The sequence below is a fragment of the Mustela nigripes genome, chromosome 5 (genome assembly GCF_022355385.1).
Source record: "Mustela nigripes isolate SB6536 chromosome 5, MUSNIG.SB6536, whole genome shotgun sequence".
Classification (NCBI taxonomy): domain Eukaryota; kingdom Metazoa; phylum Chordata; class Mammalia; order Carnivora; family Mustelidae; genus Mustela; species Mustela nigripes.
Window position 1 is genome coordinate 37,901,897 of NC_081561.1, and position 22,589 is coordinate 37,924,485.

General features: G+C 34.6%; 1 protein-coding gene across 7 annotated transcripts in view; it reads right to left on the reverse strand.

Annotated features, from left to right (window-relative positions):
* Positions 1-2,497: 2,497 nt before the first annotated feature.
* Positions 2,498-22,589, reverse strand: part of FAM135A (family with sequence similarity 135 member A) — a 131,153-nt gene continuing 111,061 nt past the window's right edge. For all 7 annotated transcript variants that reach the window (XM_059400174.1, XM_059400170.1, XM_059400168.1 and 4 more), the window contains 4 exons: positions 21,878-22,029; positions 20,058-20,168; positions 6,282-6,395; positions 2,498-3,912 (listed from right to left, as the gene is read on the reverse strand). In XM_059400174.1, the coding sequence (XP_059256157.1) occupies positions 3,707-3,912; positions 6,282-6,395; positions 20,058-20,168; positions 21,878-22,029 (583 nt within the window). In that variant the 3' untranslated portion in view covers positions 2,498-3,706. The remainder of the gene's footprint in view (positions 3,913-6,281; positions 6,396-20,057; positions 20,169-21,877; positions 22,030-22,589) is intronic.

Sequence of the window (22,589 nt, forward strand, 5' to 3'; positions counted from 1 at the left end):
CTGCATTCCTGTATATTATTGCTCAAGGCTTATCCACCTCCTGAAACTGAGCACTTTCTGTAGTTAGTCATATAGGCATTTAAATACAGCATTACTACCATTTAACTGCTATTTCCCTTGAGGAAAGGAGACTGGCCTGTTTGCTGCTTGCTCAAAAAATGCGTGGTCCCTGGCCCTGGACTTTTCTCCCGTGATGCAACCCATTGTGTGTACAGGTGTCATCTGGCAATCACTGTGGGAATTGGGGCTCCAGGAACAAGTGCAAATATGCTGATGTTCTGGTTATTTTTCCATAATCATGTCTTTTATACCCGGGAGTCTCCTGTCAGCATTCATTTAACTATAGCAAGCAAGCCTACAAGTAGGATAAAATCTTAGACCCTTCACTGCTCTTGCCATCAATCTCCATGATTCCAGATTCTGTTGGTGCACCATTTTTTTTTTTTTTTTTTTTTTTTTTTTTGTAGTCAGAGTAGGGTATAAGGGGGATACAATGTTTTCTCTGCATTAGAGTTTGGGATTATAACCTGGTCATTTTAGTTCATTCCTCTAGGTAAGGAGTTAGAAAAAATAGTTATGGCACTAGTTGGGGTGATTGGCCCTAATGACCATGGAAGAAAAGGGAGGAGGGAGAGGAGTCTGATTAGAGCTTGGGATATCTTCTCTCCTGGAATACCTCCTCATAATACCATGCTGAATTATAAAAATTAAGCAAACATCTGCAACCATATATAGGCAAGACCACTCAAGCCTCAAATTCTTGGATCAAGCATTAGGTAAAGAAATTTCATCCACCAAGTTACTAGTTGAACACAAGGGAAACGGAGTAAGTGGCAGTGGTGAGAAGTCATAACCATCTGGCCTCATGGCCAGTGGCAGAATGGAGGACTGTATTTAGCATAATTTTTTACAAATTTAAATCAGAGGCCTTTGGGACAGACTAAGCATGCTGCTGCCCATACCCTCTCCTGGTTATTGTTTCAGTTCATCTGTAATAGGGCCCCAGAATTTGTATTTTTAACAAGCAATTCAGGTGATTCTCAGCAAGGAAGTTGGCAACGCCCTGCTCTAGTTATATTTTCTTCCTCATTGGTATATACATATGCTTATATATTTAATAATATTCCTTTTCTTTCATATTTTATACTATTATTATATATAGGGGTAGTTGTGGTTAGGTGGCAGTATTGTCTATGGGTTACATACTATTGAAACAAGATCATTACACAAGTAGAGGAGGAATGAACACCACATGGAGATTGTGGACTTGAAAGTGGATGAGGGATAATAGTATTATGTCAGTATAATGTAAATGTGTAAATATGGTAGAAGTGGTATAGGTAGATGTTGGAAAGAGACGGGACTACAGTGGATCTCTGATGTTTCTATATTTGGTGTTCAGTCATCAAAACCATTTCATGTGTTTGGTGGATCTGGTGAGAGAAATGGTCCTATCTTCTACTGTGGAGGCTGTAAAGGTCAGCCATACTTGCTCTCTTTGATGCCTGACAGCCTCAGTGCTGGCACAAGAATAATCTTTGTCAGCTGGACATTCCCATCAGACTTTGAATATGGAGTGTTTGGAATCTAATTTTCAGAGGCACCACTAACAGTAGACATATACACAAGCTTCCAGTTCTTCTTGAGGTCAGAACTTGGCTATGATTTTGGTCATTTAGCTTCCCTTGGCTTCTGTCTGTTTTCCAAAGTCCATTCTCCAGCATTTCCAGCAATTCTGTGAACTACCTAATTTTCTTCCATTAAACTATTTTTCTGCTTTACTTAATCATAATTGTTTTGTTGTTGTTGTTTTTAAGAAGAATTCATATGGGTATATACTTTAATGAGAGTCTCTAAAAGTCAATTATACTGTTTCAGACAATCACATCCCCTTTTCCTCAGAACCCCATTCCTGCAATCCGGATTTGAAGGTGAATAACGTATGATAGTTTCCCTGGCAAATAAAAGTGAAATCTGGTAGATTTTAAACCATGATCATTGATGTGCTTCTAAAAACTGTTAAAATAACCAACAACCAATCAACCAACTATGATTATAAGCACAATTTACCCTCAAATACAATTACATGATTATGAGTATGAATGAATCCTCTGATAAACCTGGAAGATTATTCAAACTTAGGATAAGCATATTTCAAACTCAGGGTCAAGGTATGTGAAGATGAAAAATGTGTGTGGCAAAAATATGTGGTGGTTAATGCATATATTTACATTTTCCAGTTATAATGCACTTGGTATATTATTGCTTAGTTAATTCATTAGATTTTCAAATACTTTTACAAAGTAAAGAATTATGGAGAGCCAATGAAATACCTTTTAACTACTTAATATATGCAAAAGACATAAATTATAAAAATACAAAGGCTGTAAGTTATATAATCATGCTGGTCTTACAATTAATTAACACAGTCTATCCAATTATAAATAAAAATACACCCCAGCATTCTGAAAATAAGCAAGTGTTTTAGCTGTTCCTCTAGATAGTCATTTGTTCATTTATTAACATCAGAGGCAATAACACAATGTTAAAAATAAAACATGCATCAATTATACAACACATCCTTACAAAAACCTCTGTCCATCACAACTCGCAAATGCAAACAGACCTACCCACCCTTAGTGCATTATTATTTTCACAAGTAAAACAGGAAAGGAAAATAGTGAATTTAATGCTATTCAGCACCTTTAGTAAAGTCAAAAGACTTAACATCTCTATATATCAAAAACATTTGCATCTCTATCACCAAACATGTAAATATTTTGTTCCATTTTTAACATGAATTATTTTATTTACATTACTTTTTAGTTCAACAAATTTTAACAATATTTAAAAATTATCTAAATTCATAAAAGTATTTCATAAATTTCAACACTCAATTATTATGTACATACGAGAAAAATACATGAAAAAAGTTGAAGAAATGTAGTCAGAAAGTTCAAGCAACACTACTAAATGTAGCAAAATTCCAACTAAATCAAAGCAGAGGGCAAACATTCAAAAACTTCTGGATGCTGCTAACATGAACATGAAAAAGTTCCAGTAATAAAAGTCAATATGAGAAATAATGTTGAAATCACCATAGAAAATATATTTTAATATGCATGACATATGTTTAATAGCAACAGTAATAATGACTTTTATAGAAAACTTTTATAACGTTGTCATTTATGAACTACCTGGTTTGACAGGGCTAGAGTTGATTTCAAAAAATATACTTTAGCAGCCATAATTTTATTTCCAGTTAAAACATAGTAAAATGTTAAAAGTAAAATTTATAATTAACTAAATAATACCCCAATACTAGAAAATTTAAAATCCCATGCTATTCTTGCAATACATGGCCTCTAATATAATGTGTCTGATGTAAGGATTGTGGAAAGCCAATAATAAACAATCAGATATACAGATGGGCTTAAAGTTTCACTGAAATACTTAATGTAGCAAAATATATGAAAAAGTAATAGAAAAGTAAAAAGATAAAATTAAAAAAATATTGCACAGCCACATTACCTAGAAAGTAAAGTTGATGTTTAAAAAGCTCTAAACATGGATGATATAAATTATCTTCCATATAAAAAGGTATAAATATATCTTAGAACTTAACCGCATCTACAGTTTAATATAATACATTGTTTCAATCATTGTTGAATGAGGTAATTATCAAGTCTCTAACAGTGTTTTTATCCTATTGGAAATATTTAAGGGCAGCAACCAGAAAGAATTTCTCTAAAAATATTTCTGAATCAAGAACAGCTATATGTGCAGCTCTCCCAATGAGTGAATCAGCTGTATTGGGCAATGCATTGATGACATTATATCGAACCAAATTACAGTCCTTGCTTTGCAGAACTGGGCGAAGCAAGTTGTGGATCATTTCTGAATAGATCTGTCCTATGGAACAAAGAGAAAATAGGAAAATTAGTTCAACATGAGTAACTGAAAAAAAAAATCTATGCCAACTTCCATATAACTAATGAAATTTAGTTATGTTATTCCTATTTAAAGCAGAAGAATGCCTTTTAAAAGGTTTTCTTTTTCTTGGACTACCATTTTTGAGACTGTTTTATAAAAAATATAAATAACCACATTATTTGGCCAAGTTAAAATATCAAATTTATTGTAAATTCTTATTAATTTGATACTTTTAATCAAAGCAATCGATATAACAGAGCAAATAGTTTTATTCAATATTAAGTCACTTATGACTTGTTAAATCATGATGAAAATAAGGTAGCCATGCTAAGACATTCTGCCTTTTACACAGTATGGAGAATGTTCAGTGATACTCTAACAGTATTGTATGGTGACAGATGGTGACTACACTTGTGATGAGTATAGTGTAATGTATAGAAAAGCTGAACCACTATCTTGTACACCTGAAAATAAGGTAACAATATGTCAACGATATTTAAAAAAAAAAGACATTTTGCCTTTTATAACTTTTAAAACTTGAACCGATAGCAAGTACTTTAAGAACGTTTATGTGGCATTCAACAGTATTCCACATATTTCTGCATTATTCTGAGAAAAAACAGCAACTTCCTACAGTCAGAAGAACAACGTGAGTTTGACTCAAAGATCAAACAAGATCTTTTTTTCGGTCTAAGGGTTTATTTAATGTTGATTCTGCTTGTAATTCCAAAATTGTGCTTTTCTTTCCCTTTTTTTGGCTAATTCTTACAATGAATTTATTGAGGTCATTCACAGTATAAAAGATGAAGTTTAGATATACATAACGTACAAACTGTCTTATAAGGGGCAAAATAGTTTTTAATGCTTATGCATTGCTAATATTATCATAGATGAGCACTAACACATATCCATGAACCTGTGAGTTTTAGGGAGGAAAGTATCAAATATCTGAGGAGAGGCAGGGTTTATTCCTGTGGAATCATGAGAAAGGAAAAGTGAAGAACATTCAGAGAAAGGAGAGAGAGGCAATTAAGAGAGACATTAACATCACATAGATTCATAGAAAACTTTTAACTCCCACCTCCTTCTTTTAATTTTCACTGTTATTCAAGCTGGATTTCTGGTTCCATGCTGTTTGAAAAATATTTTTTACATAGGAAGAAGTCCAAACCTGTCTTTATTAGATTTCCCCTGTCTCCCACTGGCACAGAATCTCTGTTAAAACAAAGCACATTTCTCTAGTTTCTGTGACCCATCTGAAGGTTAAATCTCCTCTGAATTTTTCTCTAAGTCCCTTGCTAGAACAGAAGTTAAGGGGAAAAAAAGGTTATTCTAATGTCATAAAATACTAAGAAAAGAGAATTATCAAATGACTAGACTATCTACTATGTGCCAGGCAACATACTAGACGATGTCAATACAAATGTGTATAAGAGAGATTCCCTGAACCTGAAGCTGTTCACTGTTAAAATGTGGAAAGAAGCAAAGGATTAAGAGTTTGTTTAAAAACCAGCCTCATTCCAAAAAAGGAACTGAACAAGTACAGGAAGGTAGGACACCCAAGTTCTTGCTCTACGCCTGTAATTAATTAATCACCAGTGACTTTAGATCAGCCACTTAGCATCTCTGGGCCTCAATTATAAAATAAGCAAATAGAACTCAAGTCTCCTTCTGGCTTTAAATAGCTGTGATTTAAATTTCTTTTGTTAATTCAAAAAGAGCAAGAGAATAAATATATAAAATCTTTATTACTTTATTAAAGTGGGGTAAGTCTTTGCTGCCATCTTTGACTAAAGCAAGATAGAGCAGAACATGCAGCCTGATCACTACCATAATTACCAATCCCGATAATCCAGAAGAAATCAAATTACAGATTACTTTTGAGGCAGCAAAATGGACAGCCTTTATAATTAGGAAAAAGAACTCTTTAATGGGAATGACTGTTTCATTGGCAAAATCATCTCATATGCCAGGAGAAAAGGAAGGAAGAAAAAGAGAGGAAGGATAGCTGTTAATATTGGTGGGTGGAAAATAGAGTAAAAAGAAAGATGAAAAAGAAGAGAGAAAGTGACTACAAGAAAAACTTGGGAAAAAGCTCATGTGTAGTTAGAACTGTTTGATATATATTTTTTGAATATAGAGAGAATTTTATTGAGAAACAGATAAATAACTCCATATCAAACAATGATTCGAAGTCATAAGCAGGCATTTCAAAGAATTAAAAAAAGAGGTCAACAAACATGAAAAAAGTTTTAACTTCATTTGTAACTGGTAAAATAAAAATACAACCACAATGGGATGCACTGTCAGAGAAATGGAGATGAAATACTTTTAATTCACTTAGTTACCTGACTGTTTGTCCTTCAAAGCCGTTTTACACATTTCAATGCGGGCAGAATGGTAAGGAACATAGCGATCCTGTAGAGATCCCACTAGCACAACATTTTTGAAATAATGAAGCCCTATGAAGAAAAATAATGAATTACAATGCAACCAGATTAAAAATAACTTAATTAGTATATTAAGTTACTGGAAATTTTTATTTCCGCAGTAGTACTAAGTTTTTGGCTTTTTAAAGAAGATTTTATTTACTTATGGGGCACCTGGTGGGCTCAGTCTGATAAGCATCTTACTTTGGCTCAGGTCATGATCTCAGAGTCCTGGGATGGAGCTGCGCCTCCTGCCTTCCTGTTCTGCAAGGAATCTGCCTCTCCCTCTCTGTCTGTCATGCTCTCTCCCTCTCGAATAAATAAATAAATAAGTAGTATCTTTATTTATCCGAGAGGGAGAGAGAGAGAGGCTGTGCACACACAGGGGAAGGGGAAGGGGAAGAGGGAGAGGGAGCAGCAGACTCCATGAGGGTGGGGGCTGTGAAGGGGCTTGATCTGACAACCTGGGCAGAAACCAAGAGTCCCATGGTCCACTGACTGAACCACCCAGGTGCCATAAACTTATGGCTTTTTACATCTGATGAATTCTTTCTTCAAATTTTTATATACTCTCTAAAAAAAAACCTCCTATGTAGTTTGTGTGCTGGTATAAGAAATGTATGCTTGGCAAGGATTGTGATGTAAAGGTGTGGGGGCATGAGTGAGATTAGATATGTGGGCTAAAGTTCTATAGGAAGTATTTTATAACTTTCTTACTTTCTAAAGGATATTCCTTAATATATAGTTTTTCCCAAAGAAACAAAACAATACTTATTCATAAAAACAAACAAAACACCCTACCTGAAATCATTTGAAGCTGACTTTTTAAATTTTCATTTGACCCTTGCCTAGCTATTATTATTTTCTTTTTATTTAAGTATGATGTCAAGAGCATATACACTTATGACTTTTCAATAATAATAATAATGGGTTTTGTGATCCATCTACAGACTTTAGTCAGGTCCCTCTATTTTTATATTTTGGTAAAGTAGGTGAATTTAGGGCTTGTGATACTTTGAATTAATTCACTTAAGTACTGAAGCCCGGTTCTTGACTACTTTAATACCAGTAATGTTCTAATTTCACTTTGTAGCTCTGATAATAAGTAAATAACTAATATATAAAAAATAAGAAATTCATGTGGTTATTAAATATGATACAAACCAATAATGATAATATATTAGAATCGGTGTGTTTAGTTTAGGGCATATAATTTTGTTCTGAATATTCCAGAGTAAAATTTTGATACTTTTGCCTTTCAAAATTCAAATTCTATCTTAGAGACAGGCCAATTGTGGAGACTACCGTGGATCCAGAATATAGGAAGTCTTTGTAGATGCCCATTTCTCTCTTGGAACTTAGGATCCTAATAATGAGAGATCCTAGATCCACATTCAGGCAGGTGAGGCTGTTTATACCCTCTATGTCACAAATAAGGCTATTCTCCTTTTTTCTTAATGAGAAGGTAACACTTTGTGGCAATACAGATATATAAAATTCTAGGGATACGAGTGGAATAATCAAATGCCTATAATATACAATTATGCAAACATATTTAAAAAATTTTAGAAACATATTAAGAAAAATTGATTTTTGCCCTTCATTCTCACATTTCATGTGACAATGAATTCTACTTTTGGCATCATTTGACACCAATGTAACATTAGTTACTCTGGGAATCATCTATATGTCCTAGAGCAGAGGTCTTACTGGTACATACTTACCTTCAGGGGTAAAGACTTTCCATACTTGAAACTAATACGACACTATATGTTAATTATACTACAATTAAAAAAAAAACCCGTTAGATGGTGAGGATGGGCATGTATAGCTTTTAAGGGAACTGAATTCTAGATCCCAACTTCTGTATGAGTGCTTTCCTAAAAATGACTTGTCCTCCCACTTTATCAGAGAAAGGTATTTTTCCAATCTCTTTCAGATGTTATTATGGTGTATGGCTTCAGGTATAAAATTCTCTGGGAGAATAAAGCAAAATATGAATGAAATCTAACATTTGCTGACAAAAAGTTTAACCTAACTATTGACAATAAGAATCAGCTTTGTCAATTAGATTTTACGGCACGTATTTTCTATGAATTAAATGGCCTAAATCTGTAACCTCAAATGAATGAGTTGTTTTATGTTTTTATGAAAATATAATTATAGCAAATATGTACTACCTGAAAGGTCAGAAAATGTATCCTTTGCCATTCTTTCAAATTATAGAAAATAGGGGATGCCTGGTTGGCTCAGTTGGTTGGACGACTGCCTTTGGCTCAGGTCATGATCCCGGAGTCCCGGGATCAAGTCCCACATCAGGCTCCCAGCTCCATGGGGAGTCTGCTTCTTCCTCTGACCTTCTCCTCTCTCATGCTCTCTCTCACTGTCTCTCTCTCAAATAAATAAATAAAATCTTTAAAAAAAATTATAGAAAATATTTTTAGGTGTCACCCTAAAATTTTACAAGGGGTACATACCTTCTCAAAATTCTTTTAAGGGGTAAACAAGTTAACAATGTGAAAGCCACTGTCCTACAGTACATCATCTTTTCTTCTGCCCAAGTTGTTCTAGGTGCTTTTTTTTTTTTTGGTAAGATTTTATTTATTTATTTGAGAGAGAGAGAGAGATAGAGAGAGAACAGGAGCAGGAGAAGGAGCAGAAGAAGAAGGAGAAGCAGACAACCTGCTGAGTGGGGAGCCCAACCCTGGGCTCCACCCCAGGATCCCAAGATCAACCGACTGGGCCATGCAGGTGCCCTGGTACTGTGCTTTTTTTTTTTTTTTTTTTTTAAAGATTTTATTTATTTATTTGACAGAGAGAAATCACAAGTAGACTGAGAGGCAGGCAGAGAGAGAGAGGGAAGCAGGCTCCCTGCTGAGCAGAGAGCCCGATGCGGGACTCGATCCCAGGACCCTGAGATCATGACCTGAGCCAAAGGCAGTGGCTTAACCCACTGAGCCACCCAGGTGCCCCAGTACTGTGCTTTTTGAATTTAAGTATGATACTGTTCACTGAAATTTTATCCCAAGCTGCAAGAAACCAGCTTATGTAACAGCACAGTTGGCTTTTTCATTTATCTTTCAGATGTATATTTGTGTTCTCCATAAAGGGCTGGCATACTGCACAACTCCATTCATATTACAGTCGACACGAATAACACTCCTTGGAGCTGTGCAGTGCACACGCTGTGGCAGCCTTGCTAGGCAACATTTTTGTACTTTCCTAAATGACTATTTTTCCTCAAACGGCCAGCATCTTCTATCCCCCCTTTACTGACCTTATGACCTTGCTTCCTATTTCACTGACAATATAGAAGAATCAGAAAAGAACTTCCACATACTCCCACCTTAACTAAACCAACCTACCATACTATAGCTTCATGTTCTGCCTTTGTTCTTCTATGGATGAGCTGTCCATGTTCTCACCCTAGGCCAGCCCTTTTCACTAGAATGCTGGGGGCCATTCCCTCCTGCCTAGTTAAGGACATGACTCTAGGAGTCCCATCCTTCTCTTGTATCATCAATTTTCTCATTTGTATGGGCCATTCTTATTAATACGCAAAATACTGTAATATCTCTTATTTAAAAAAAAAAATCAATGAACCTGTTCTTGGACTTTATACTCCTTTGCAATGACCACCCCATTTCTTGGCACTGCTTTATTTCTATAGTATATATTGTAAGAATAATAGGCATTACATTAAAAAGTTATATTAAATATATTTTTCAAAACAATAGCTCCTTGCAGAAATTCTGACATGCTTCTACAAGGAAATGACACTTGGGTTGAGAATCAGTGCTTCAGGCTGAGCTCCATGAGGGAAGTGTCTGTGTCTCTGCAGGTTCAGGCAGCTTGGTGGAACGGAAATAGGCAAATTCAATAAAGATTAGAGGAGGGGATTTCTTTCTTTCTTCTTTTTTTTTTTTGAAGATTTTATTTATTTGACAGACAGAGATCACAAGTAGGCAGAGAGGCAGGCAGGGGATGGGGGGTGGGGGGGTGGGAGTGTGTTGATCCCAGGACCCTGAGACTGGCTTAACCCACTGAGCCACCCAGGCGTCCCAGATGAGGGATTTCTAAGAAAATCTTTAATTCTCAGATTCCACGATGATGAAAAAAATAAAATCGAAGATCTTGACACTGATATAAATATACTGTCATTTCTAAATGTGATTTCTAAGACAGTATTATACTTTAAAAATACATTTTAAATTCAGTAGTCTAATTTTAGTATCAGGTCTTCAACAAGGTATTAATTCTAATATTGTGCTTCTGCATGGAAAGTTTGCTTTCTGTATTAGCAAAGAACCAATTTAGTTCAATAGACTATAACTCTTTTTGAATCTTTTGGTTTTAATTCCTATCTAGCATTGTTGGCTAGTGAGGGCAGAAACTCAAAGTGAAACAACTCCAGGGGTGCTGGTGGGAATTATAAAAGTACTTCATCTATACTGAAGTCTAGCAAATGAAAGTGTCTGAAGTCTTTACTGGGACTCTTATATTCCAAGTTACCTTCGCTGCCCCTACGTATTCCACCTGCTCAAAGATGATCTAGTTAACTGCCCCTTGGGTTAGTACTTCACTCAGCCCTTGAAATGGCTAATTCTAGGTTGAAAAGTTACCTCTAACTTAGGAAAACAATAGTTCCCCATTACAGAATGAAATAGTTTAGCTAAAAAATTTCTGAATATATTAGTTACTTTTCATGTACCAAGAAAAAGGTTAAAGTAAATCTTCAATATTATTCTGGACTGTATAACAATATAACTTATGCCTGAACATTGTCATGGTATAGTAACGTTCATCTTCATTATCTTAGTCTTCCTGATACTTCTGGCAACCCATTTTTTTCCTAAAAATTTTAATGAGTTTTAAAGCAATTCATACTGACTCATTTTCTGTTTACTCTCTGGAATTGGCTCAAGCAGTAGTTCTAAACTGGTGGCTTTGCACCGTAAGGGACATTAAGCAGTGTCTAATGACATTTTTGTTGTCACACCAGGGGGCATGTGGGGATAAAGGCATGGAGGGTGGTGTGTGTTACTGGTATTTAGTTGGTAAAGTCTAGGGATGCTACTAAATATCTTACAATGCACAAGACAACCTCTGATGACAAGGAACTATCTAGCCCAGAATGTCAATAGTGCTGAGGTAAAGAAAACCCTGTACTTTTAAAATTGACACATACTAAGAAATATTAGGCTATTCTTGTTTTACTCATTTATTTTAAATACATTTGAAAGAATTTGCTTCCCCAAATGTTAGCTGATGCGGATTCTTTCCTACATTTTCAAAAACAAAATACAAATGTAACTTGCATATCAATTGATAACTATTATTAAACACCTCTGTAATCTGCTGGGAGAAAAGATTATCTTGTGCCATAGTAGCACAGCAGGAGATTTCTTTAATTATTATATTTTCTTAGTCAGAACTCAATAGCTGGTAAAGAGATGCTAAGCAGGTGTTTTGGGGAAAATCTTAAAATAAGAATATTTTGTTTCTGCAATTCCAACAATGAACAGATTTTCATTTGGCTATTTTTAAGCCCTCGTTATATAATGCAAGAATGCCCATGATCTTTCTCTTTATGTAATCTTGACTAGTCCATCACTGGTGTCACCAAATCTATGCATAATACACATTTTACTTTCTATGTTATTTTAGTTCCTTCCTCTTTCTTTCTTTTGATATTCAATACTGAGACACTAGTATGCCATAACTATACTGGTAATCTGTAGAATGCAAACAATAAGGTTTTTTGGTCAAAAGTTGCTATAAAATTTAATCAATGTTTATGATCGTAACACCTTAATCAAAACAGATAATTTCCTCTGAAAAGTAACATTTCCTTAACACTTTACTAGATCTTTTGTGTTCATCAAACAAAAAAAAGGCTTACTTAATAAATATATGATTTTTAAAAAAATATAACATTTCTCAATTGTTTTAGAAATCATATAAATTATTTTATGCCTTTAAATGCTTCTTAAATTTTATTTGTTTTTTAAAAATGCTTTATTTATTTATTTGACAGAGAGAGAGACAGGAAGAGAGGGAACACAAGCAGGGGAAGTGGGAGAGGGAGAAGCACGCTTCCCGCTAAGTAGGGAGTCCAATGTGGGGCTCAATCTTAGGACCTTGGGATCATGACCTGAGCCGAAGGCAGATGCTTAATGACAGCCACCCAGGTGCCCCAAAATGCTTAATTCTAAAATAATAAACAGCTTTTAATTAAGGGAAGTTACTAACTTCATTACTGCAATGTAATGATACATTGCAGAGAAGAAGACTTTGAAAAGGAAGACCCACAGGTTGGGGACTTTGCTTAAATAAAAAAAGGAAAATAGTAGGTTGGAGTTTGCCTCAGATGGGTTATTTTAGGCTTTCCCAAAAGAGCAGGAAATTCGCTGTTCAGAAGAAACAGAAGCAATAATTAAACAAGGATATCTGAAACTTCATAGATTTATCAGTAAAATATAAAATAAAAGTAAATTATAGAAAGTATTTTTTTTAAATACATAGAGTAAAATACAAAAGAGAAACTATCACTAGGGCTTTTGATTATTTAAAAATAACCTGAGAGGAGCACTGGGTGGCTCAGTTGGTTAATCATCTGCCTTTGCACAGGTCATGATCTTGGTTGGGGTCCTGGGATCCAACCCCGCACAGGGCTTCCTGCTCAGCAAGGAGTCTGCTTCTCCCTCTCCTTGCAACCCCATCCCCACTTGTGCTCCCTCTCTCAAATAAATAAATAAAATCTTAAAAAAAATAAAAAAAAAAAACCCTTGAGGCTAGCCTATCAGTTAAGTAAATGTTGCTTTATGTTTTCCTATTTTATTTATCTTTCTGATGTGACTCCAAATATATTTACTTAGTAAATAAATTAATTACAACATTAAAATTATAAATTATTATATATTTATATTTATTATATAATGATATATGTGTGTGTGTGTACACACACATGCAAATACATACACAGGTGTAGGAACTGACCACTCATTTCTCATAATTTTCTAGATGAAAAAAAATCCCTCAAAAAACAAAACAGAATAAACCGGGGAAAAGCATAGCTCAATAGAAAATTGCTCTATCTCTGTGATAATTTAAAAATCAATTAGTGATCATTTGTTGGTATTTAAAACGGCAATTAGAAACAGCATCTAAAGTTCCTGAAAATGTGCAGTAATGGCTAAACATGACATGACTGGAACACGCATAATTGCTTACTAGCTTTATGACTCGAGACAAGTTACTCAGCTTTTCTATGTTTTGGGGTCCTAACCTGCAATATGGGGCAATAATATTCTTACTAAGATTAAATAAACTAATATGTATAACATGCTTAGTACCTGGATTATAGTTAAGTGCCATATGTGTGTTGGCTATTGTTATTTATTATTATACTTTAGTATTATCTAATGCGTTGCTCATAATTATTAGAAAACTGTATTCTTTCATGTTAATTCAGTTCAGATGCATACTAAAAGACTCATATTTGAGTACAAGTAGAAATCTTGAAACATAAATATAATTTGAATATGTCATTTGAGTAATTTTTTATAGTCAGTATTTTTAATAGTTCTGTCATAAAAATTTCCTACAACAGATTTGTGATAGTAATGTGAAAGCAAATTTCTATAATCTAAATTACTACTATCATTTTAGTTCAGGCATCTCTTCGTTTAGAGCTATTTTTACCATCTAACATTTATTGAGTTTTGTGCTATTCAAAACGGTAATTGTTTCACATGCATTATCTCATTTAATCCTTTCATAGTCTTGTGAAGAAGATACTATTATTCCCATTTTACCAAGGAAGAAACTGAAGTCTATTTAGATTAAGTGTCCTACTCAGTTTTTCAGCTAAGACTAATAATCTACTTGCGATTTAAAGTCTGGCTCTTAAACAGTTACTGGGCTGGTACAACTGGAAGGAAGGTATGAACAAGTCTTGCTGTGATTCTAAGGCAAGAAATAACTCAAGTGCAAACGATCTACTCACATCTATCAATAATTAGAAATAATACAAATAGGGAAAGCCATGGATTATAGAATTTTTATAGTAAAATTTTATTTATGCCTTCTTTAGTGATTTTATTTTCTTATGTGGCTACTATTCCTTTTGCTAATTTTACTTCATAAAATACAGTATAAATACACAGACTCCAGGGAACATTTATAGAGTTTTGCCTTTCCTTTATTTTCTAGTCTGTTAACAGCAGTAGTACAAACTTCATATACCTAGAACACAATAGTTCTAGTTAGTGTCAGTAAGTTTTTCCCATGTGAGAACTATATACTCTATTTGCTTTGTAGGCATATCTTATATATTAGTGAATCAAATAAATATTTCTGTGCACTATATGTAACTTATTGTTGCTTTGTACTCTTAGAAACAAAACATAAAACTTGACCTATAAAAGAATGTTTCTTTCACTGATTCTAATAACAGACAGTACATGAAATAATCATTCCAGCATCTCTTTCTCACGTTAATGACAACATTTAAGGCAGAATCCTGAAAAAGCTTATACAGCACTCAATTGAAGTGGGCATTATTCAATTAGTAAATCTATCCAGTGTTTACATCAAATGTTTCAAAAGCAGAATGGAGGACATGGGTGATGAGAATATAGACAAAAAATAGATTTAAATGGCCAGGGCTTAAGTTACAAGTTCAAGTCACTTCCAGTTTGGAATTATCAGTCACCAAATATATAGGTTTGATTTTTGGCATACCATATAATATTGACCTGATTTTGGACATGGAAAATGTTTGAAAAAAATCGTTTGCTGATGCAACAAGTTTATACCAAACACCTAGTAAGGGGGAAAACTATAGTAAATACTGAGTGTTTATGTGGGGAGTAGGAATGTGCTGTCACAAATGGATCCTACTACTGGAAAGGAGGTTAAGGTGCATAAAAATGATTATATGAGATAAACCATAGCAGGTATGGTAAAAGAGGTTCATATATAATGCCATGAGAGATCAGTTATAATATTAACAATCTTGGGAAGTAGAATGCAAAGAAGAGGGATTAAAGATGACATCGAAGTATTTCAAACTACGTAATTTAGAAGACAGAGTACCATTAAAAAATAATGAAAAAAGAGTTAGTAAAAGGAGACAATATATTCAGGTTTAGACATATGTCTCATATGTAAGTAGAGATGTCTAGCATGCAAATGAAGATTGGAATTCATTAATGAGCTCAGTTTGGAGGTGTAAGATCTAGGATATAAACATGAATACTGGGCAATCTACTGGGTACTCTGAGAGTAGAGGAGCATTAAATCAGAGAAGGACTCAAGAAAGCTTTTAATAGCAGATGGTGTCTAATTTTAGAAGATGGAGAGAACTGGTTCTATACAGATGAGTAAACACATGGGGAGGAATGGTGGTAGAGAAAGCATGGATGAATGCAAGCATATAGCGCACGGCATATCTAAAGCAAAGGATGTGTGCCTGGGCAGAGTAGGATTTGAAATCAGTAAAAGAATCAGGAACCAGATTTTAAAGGATGTGATGCCCTAAGCCATGGAATTTAAACCATCTTGAAAGCCACAACACACCATGAAAAGATTTTCAAACAGGAGCAATATGGTCTGATTTAATTTTTAGAAGATAATTTTATCTAATGAGGAAATGAGATGGGAGGAGAGTAACCAGTTTGGAGGACAAATAATCAGTTTGGAGGCCACAGCAATAATCTGTGGTTGACCTAAGGCAGTGGGACAAAGAAAAGAAAGAGAAGACTCTGTGAGCTATTAAAAAAAAGGCAGAATGTTTCAGGGCTTAGTAACTAAGCAGATGTGTGTGGGGATATTGAAAAGAGGAGTCTAAAGAACAACTTTGAAGTTTTTGGCTGGGCAGATGGTGGTAGTTGTGGAATGAAGAGAAATTAATCTGAAGGGAAAGGTGAGGTATCTGAAAACACTGCATTTGAGGTAGATAACCATGAACCATCTAAGTAAATGTGCTTAGAACTGGACGTATCAGTCTAGAATACAGCTAGAGGACTGAACTAGAGATACATATTTGAGCTACCGATGGTGAAGATGGATATGAAATGATACTGTCAAAGAAGAATGTATAGAGTGAGAGCAGACGACAGAAGATGGAGTCCAAGAACATCTCTATTTAAGGCACAAGGAGAGAAAAGAAATCTGTGTTGGAAGCAGAGAGCCAACATTAAAGAAAACCAGGAAAGGCTGATACAGAATGGGAGGTAGGAAAGTATTTCAAAATAAGGGTATTTTCAGGGCACCTGGGTGGCTCAGTGGGTTAAGCCTCTGTCTTCATCTCAGGTCATGATCTCAGGGTCCTAGGATCGAGCCCCTCATCTGGCTCTCTGCTCAGTGGGGAGCCTGCTTCTCCCACCCCCACGCCTGCCTCTCTGCCTACTTGTGATCTCTCTCTCTGTGTCAAATAAATAAATGAAATCTTAAAAAAAAAAAAAAAAGAATAAGGGTGTTTTCAATAGTCATAAATGCCAGCATATTCAAATAAAATTAAGAAAAAAGATAACTGGCTAGGCAACCTTCAACAGAATGGTGAGAACAGAAATCAGATTATACTGGAGTGAAATAAAAGGTTAGGAAGTAGTGAAAGTAACTGTTTTTTTTTTTTTTTTTTTTTTTTAAGAGGCTCAATGTGTATATAAAAAAGAGAAATACCAATATACAGAATTAGGGATCAAAGGAGGTATTTATTATTACTATGATATAAGATGGGAGAAAATGGAATAACTTGATATGTTAAGAGATAAGCCACTGAAGAGGAAGAGGAAGAGTTAAAGACAGAGAGAAGTAACAGGTTCTAAAACAGAAAGGGAAATTATTCTTGGACCACAGATAAAATATATTTTACTAAACTAGGAGGAAAGCACAAGTGTGCTAATGTTTGCAGGTAAAAAGAAAGGAAGTAGGAAAGTTCTCACTTGATGGCTTGACTCTCATAGATAGAGTAGGAAACAAAGTCATTTATAGAAGTGAAGGTAACAGTGGTAGTTTAAAATCTAAGGCTAAGAGGTAAAAAACTGGAAAAGCTTTGGGGGACCTGGATGACTCACTTAGTTACGGTCTGACTCTTGGTTTTGGCTCAGGTCATGGTCTCATGGGATGTACAATCAAGCCCCACATCAGACTTGGCACTCAGCGAGGTGTGTTTGAGATTGTCTCCCTCTGACCCTCCCCCTACCTGCACTCACTAAATAAATCTTAAAAACAACAACAGCAACAACAACACAACAACAACAACAAAACAAAACAGAAAAGCTTCTAGGAAATGGTTAGGAAGCGATCAGAGTTAACCACTTGGGAATGTCCTGGATCTATAGTAGTACTGATGTACTGATCTGCATGTCTGCATGATCCATTTTGGTAGAGCTCAACAAGCCAGGTAAAGAAACAGTAGTACAGGTTGCTGGATGGCTAAGATGGAAAACCACATGGTAATAATGTATGAATAATAAAAGTGTATATAAAAATAAAAATTCATGTAGGCTGGCATAGATCAGGAAGGGAGGAGAACCATGAAGGACAAGGTAATTTAAGAAACTGAGTAGGGATCTTAAATAGTCTAAAAAGCAAATGAGAATAAGGGAGTGAGAAAGAAGGGTAGGATATTTTAGTCTCAGAATAGAATACTGTGTGAAATTTCAGGGATGGAATAGAGCCATGGGTATGGGTTTAAAATGGAGTAGAATGGAACATTCCCACAGTGGAGAAAGGTTCTTCGTGCTTGATAATCATCTAAAGGGTTGACTTCATCAAATCACCAAAAATGATTCCAAGATTATGGATATTAAGATCGAAGAATGGGGGGCACCTGGGTGGCTCAGTGAGTTAAGCAGCTGCCTTCGGCTCAGGTCATGATCTCAGGGTCCTGGGATCGAGCCCCGCATCGGGTTCTCTGCTCAGCAGGGAGCTTCCTCCTCTCTCTCTGCCTGCCTCTCTGCCTGCTTGTGATCTCTCTCTGTCAAATAAATAAATAAAATCTTAAAAAAAATATCGAAGAATGGTATCTTCTCCTGAGCATAACTGTATATTTGTCAATGAATTCTTATGAGAGATCTCACTGAATATGTGAGCAGTGACCAGGAGATCATTGTATTAAAGATGACCAAAAGGCAGCAGGGTTTGGAGGGTACAAACCTCACAGGATAGTTTTATGACAGTAGAGGAATAATGATTGCAGCTAGAAATGGAAAGCAAGAGGACTATTTTCTCCACTCTAGGTGGTACTCAGTAAATGAAAAATTGAGGTTCTCCTGTAGAACGGTTTAGCACAGTATGATTTGTGGGATCTGGCCAGCTGCCTTTTTTTGGGGGGGGATAAAGTGTTTTTGTTGTTGTTGTTGTTTTTAATTTTTTGTTGGATCTGAGCCACACCCATTTGCTTATGTATTGTCTAGGGCTGTTTTTGTTCTACATTGGTATGCTGAGTAGCTGCAACAGAGATCACATGGCCTGCAAAGCCAAAATATTTACTATCTGGCCCTTAGGGGAAAAGTTTGCCAGCTTCTGCTCTACAGCCAAGGGGAGTGGGGAAATTGGGGTGTGGTGGGAATTATCCAGGTTTCACTTATGTCTCCATGTTCATAAGAGTAGAGACAGCATTCTTCAAAGAAGAATATGAAGTCCGTCTCTTCCCCTCAAATAGAGATTTCAAAAGACAAAGTGGAAAGAATATGGTAGGGAGACATAAGTGTGAAACTGGTAAAGTAGTAGTTGAGTACCTCAGGTTGTGAAAGCCTGGAATATAAAGCAAGATGGGGAATCTAATAATCAGTTAATAAGAGATGAGTAACAAGATTCATCCAGTAATGGGAATTTGTAGAAGGAATAACTATAAATAGTTTAGTTTCTAGGGGCACCTTGGTGGCTCAGTCAGTTGAGCGTCTGACTCTTTTTAATTTTAGCCCAGGTCATGGTCTCAGGATGGCGAGACTGGGTCAACAAGCTGGGCTCTGTGATGGGTATGGAGCTTTCTTAAGATTCTCTCTCTCTTTCTCTCTCTCTCCTTCGGCTCCCTCCTCCTCAAATAGTTTTTGATATTTTACAGAAAAGTTTTATAGTCCTTGGATAGGAAGGCAGAAGAATATGTGACAGTTTATTTAAAAGGGTTGAGGACTAGGGCAAGAGGACCAAAGAGCTAGGACATGCAAAGGCCCAGTTCAAAAACTGACTCACAATTGGTACTGAATTATAAATGTTAAAAAGTTTAAGATAATTTCTTTCTTTCTTTTTTTAAGATTTTATTTATTTATTTGACAGACAGAGAGAGAGAAGGCATATGCAGGAGGAGCGGCACACAGAGAGAGATGGGGGAGCCCAATGCGGGGCTTGATCCCAGGACCCTGAGATAATAACCTGAGCTGAAGGCAGACGCTTACTGGACTGAGCCACTCAAGTGCCCCTAGGATAATCTCAAAGTACCTGTGTTTATACAACACAAATATGATCATGTAAAAAAAAAATCAAACAACCATGTTAATTGTAACTCCTATTTCATAATTAAAAAATTATAACTGATTAATAGTTTTTTAACCCACTGAGCCACCCAGGTGCCCTGATTAGTAGTTTTTTAATCACCAGAAAGACATGTTGATAATTTGCTAAAGGTTGATTTTTAAAAAAGATTTTTAAGTGAATGTTTTTCAAAACTGTTAACTATATACTTACCTGCTTTATTACTAAGCTTGTATAAGAAAGTTTGGCGAGGGTCTGAGTGATCTCGACATGTCAGTTGTAAAAGAGAACCTGATTTTTTCCATTTCTGCATGAACCATAGACCTACAGAGTTACAAATGATATGTGAATAATACTGGAAATACAGGGTAGCATATGCCAAGATTATTAATTTTAGTATATATTTCACTTCAAAAATGAGATCTACCAAACTAGCATTTTCTTAACTAATAAAAAATATATTTGTAAATTATTTCCTTTTTCTGATAACAAATATAAACACATACATTTAAGTTAGCTATGGGTAAATGGTGGTTGATAGAGAGCTTGCTATTTCGATCACATTCACTAATGAAATAGATAATGATTCAAGGACAAATTTGGGGAAAGTGTACCTTTAGATATATTTTTCAAATTATAAAGAAGCACAGATGGAAAAAACTTCACAGTAGTAGATCCAAACACTTAAGCACTGAGTGTTTTAGTCTAGAGATAAATATAGATATGGTAGACAAACTGTATAAGGACTAACTCTTACAATGAGCAATTGGTTAATGTTTTCTAGTAATAGCTGAATATAATGAAGATTTATTTGCTTGCTTGTTTGTTTGTTTATTTATTTATTGGGGAGGGACAGGGGAGAGGGACCCCGAGATCATGACTTGAGCTGAAATGAAGACTTGAATGCTTAACCAACTGAGCCAGAGGTACCTCTTAAGTTTCATATTTAATTGTATTTCTTTGTATTATCAGTTACGCATATTTAAATGCATCTTCCCCTTAATTAAGAGAAACCCTAATCATTCTCTGGAACAGGTTTTCAAGATTGTGCAAAATATTAATTTCCACTTTTATTGTTTCTAATATTAGAGAGGGGAACAGGGCAAGAAAAGAGAAAAAAACCTCTTTAATTGATTAAATCTTGTAAGCCTATTTGGGGAACAGTTTAGTGAAAAAAGAAATTCAAAGTACTGCATCCTATTTACATAGGGTTCTATTTTACATTACTTATAGATTTCATCTTTTTCATGCCCTCTTTTTAAAAAAACTAAAAATCTAGAACTAGATGTTTGTGGATACCATAGTCTGGAACAGGATACAAGGAAAATAGAATGGTTTGTCAATGAAAGTGAAAGAGAAAAAGGAAGAGTTTCAAGCCTCAATGCAGAGAGAAAGAATATAATCTACTTTATTCTCACAATGGGAATCAATGGACTAAACTATAAAAACTACTTAAAAAAATCTAAGGGAAAAAAACCATACCAAACAAAAGGCAAATTAAGTATCAGATCTTTCTTGATGAGAATATTCACTCTAATCAAAATTGTCTTAACTTTCCTTTTAAGTTTTAAAATATTTTAGAAATTATTTTCTCATAACATCCCTTTGTTATCAAACCAAAATCAGAGTTAAAATTCTATATATAATATTCTGTAACTTTATAATATATTAAATAAAGGTATTTAATTTTTATCTGCTCAACTGATGGAACAACAGAACAGCCTGTTTTTAAGATAAACATATACTGAAAATATTTAGATAGTTTAATAAAAATTAGTTCAAAACACTCTTGTCACTTTTGATACATATCATCTCAATATGATAACATTCATTTTCTGAAATGACTTTTATTGATTTATTTCATGTACAGGACGAAACAGAAAAATTTCTACATCTTTTTTTTTTTTTTTTTTTTTCATAAAATTCCAAGTATGTGACAGGTCAGCTTTAAATAAATACCAGAAAACTTTAAATTTGTATTTAAATTTTCTCCCCATGCCATATTTTTTATACTGAACAATAAAACTTGTTACCTGTATTAACAAGAGCACTGCTATTGTAGAGTGTACCAAGGTGAGGTCCAGAAAGAGATAAAAAGGTATGAAGTTTGTTGAGGTAATATCTAAACCTTGGCCTTGTAAGCACTGAGCGGATTATTAAATTGCCCAACGAATGTCCAATAAAGCTTTAAGAAAAAAAAAAGACATTTCTCCCATAGTATTAATTTAAAAAAAAATATTAAAGCTGATACCTCTATACACAGATGTGACATACCAAGTATCTGGAAATTTCTAATATGTTTTAAAGCTATGTTCTGATACTTTGAAATGATGTAACTTATATTTTGAAGGAAAAAAATGTGAGAATGTGGTAGAAAATTTCTCCTATATAATTTAAATGTTTATCGAAATAAGATATTACTTATATGAACATTTTAATTCATAGTTATAACTGCTTAGAAATAAATACATTTTAAAAGTAACTATAAATTAACTAGATGATAAATTTGCCTCCTTAGGCACACGTGCCAATTACTACTAATTGAGTCATGATTTAAAGCAAAATAATGAAATTGTACCTATAAAGGATAGCTTAGGAAAAATTATATACCCATTTCATTTACTTTCTGGTCTATACCCTAAAATTTATAAAGCATCTCACCTTTATTAAGGAATGATTTAAATCAAAAGAGCCTTTTTACTTATCATCATTATGCAATAGATGGTATATTAGTCCCTGGGGATA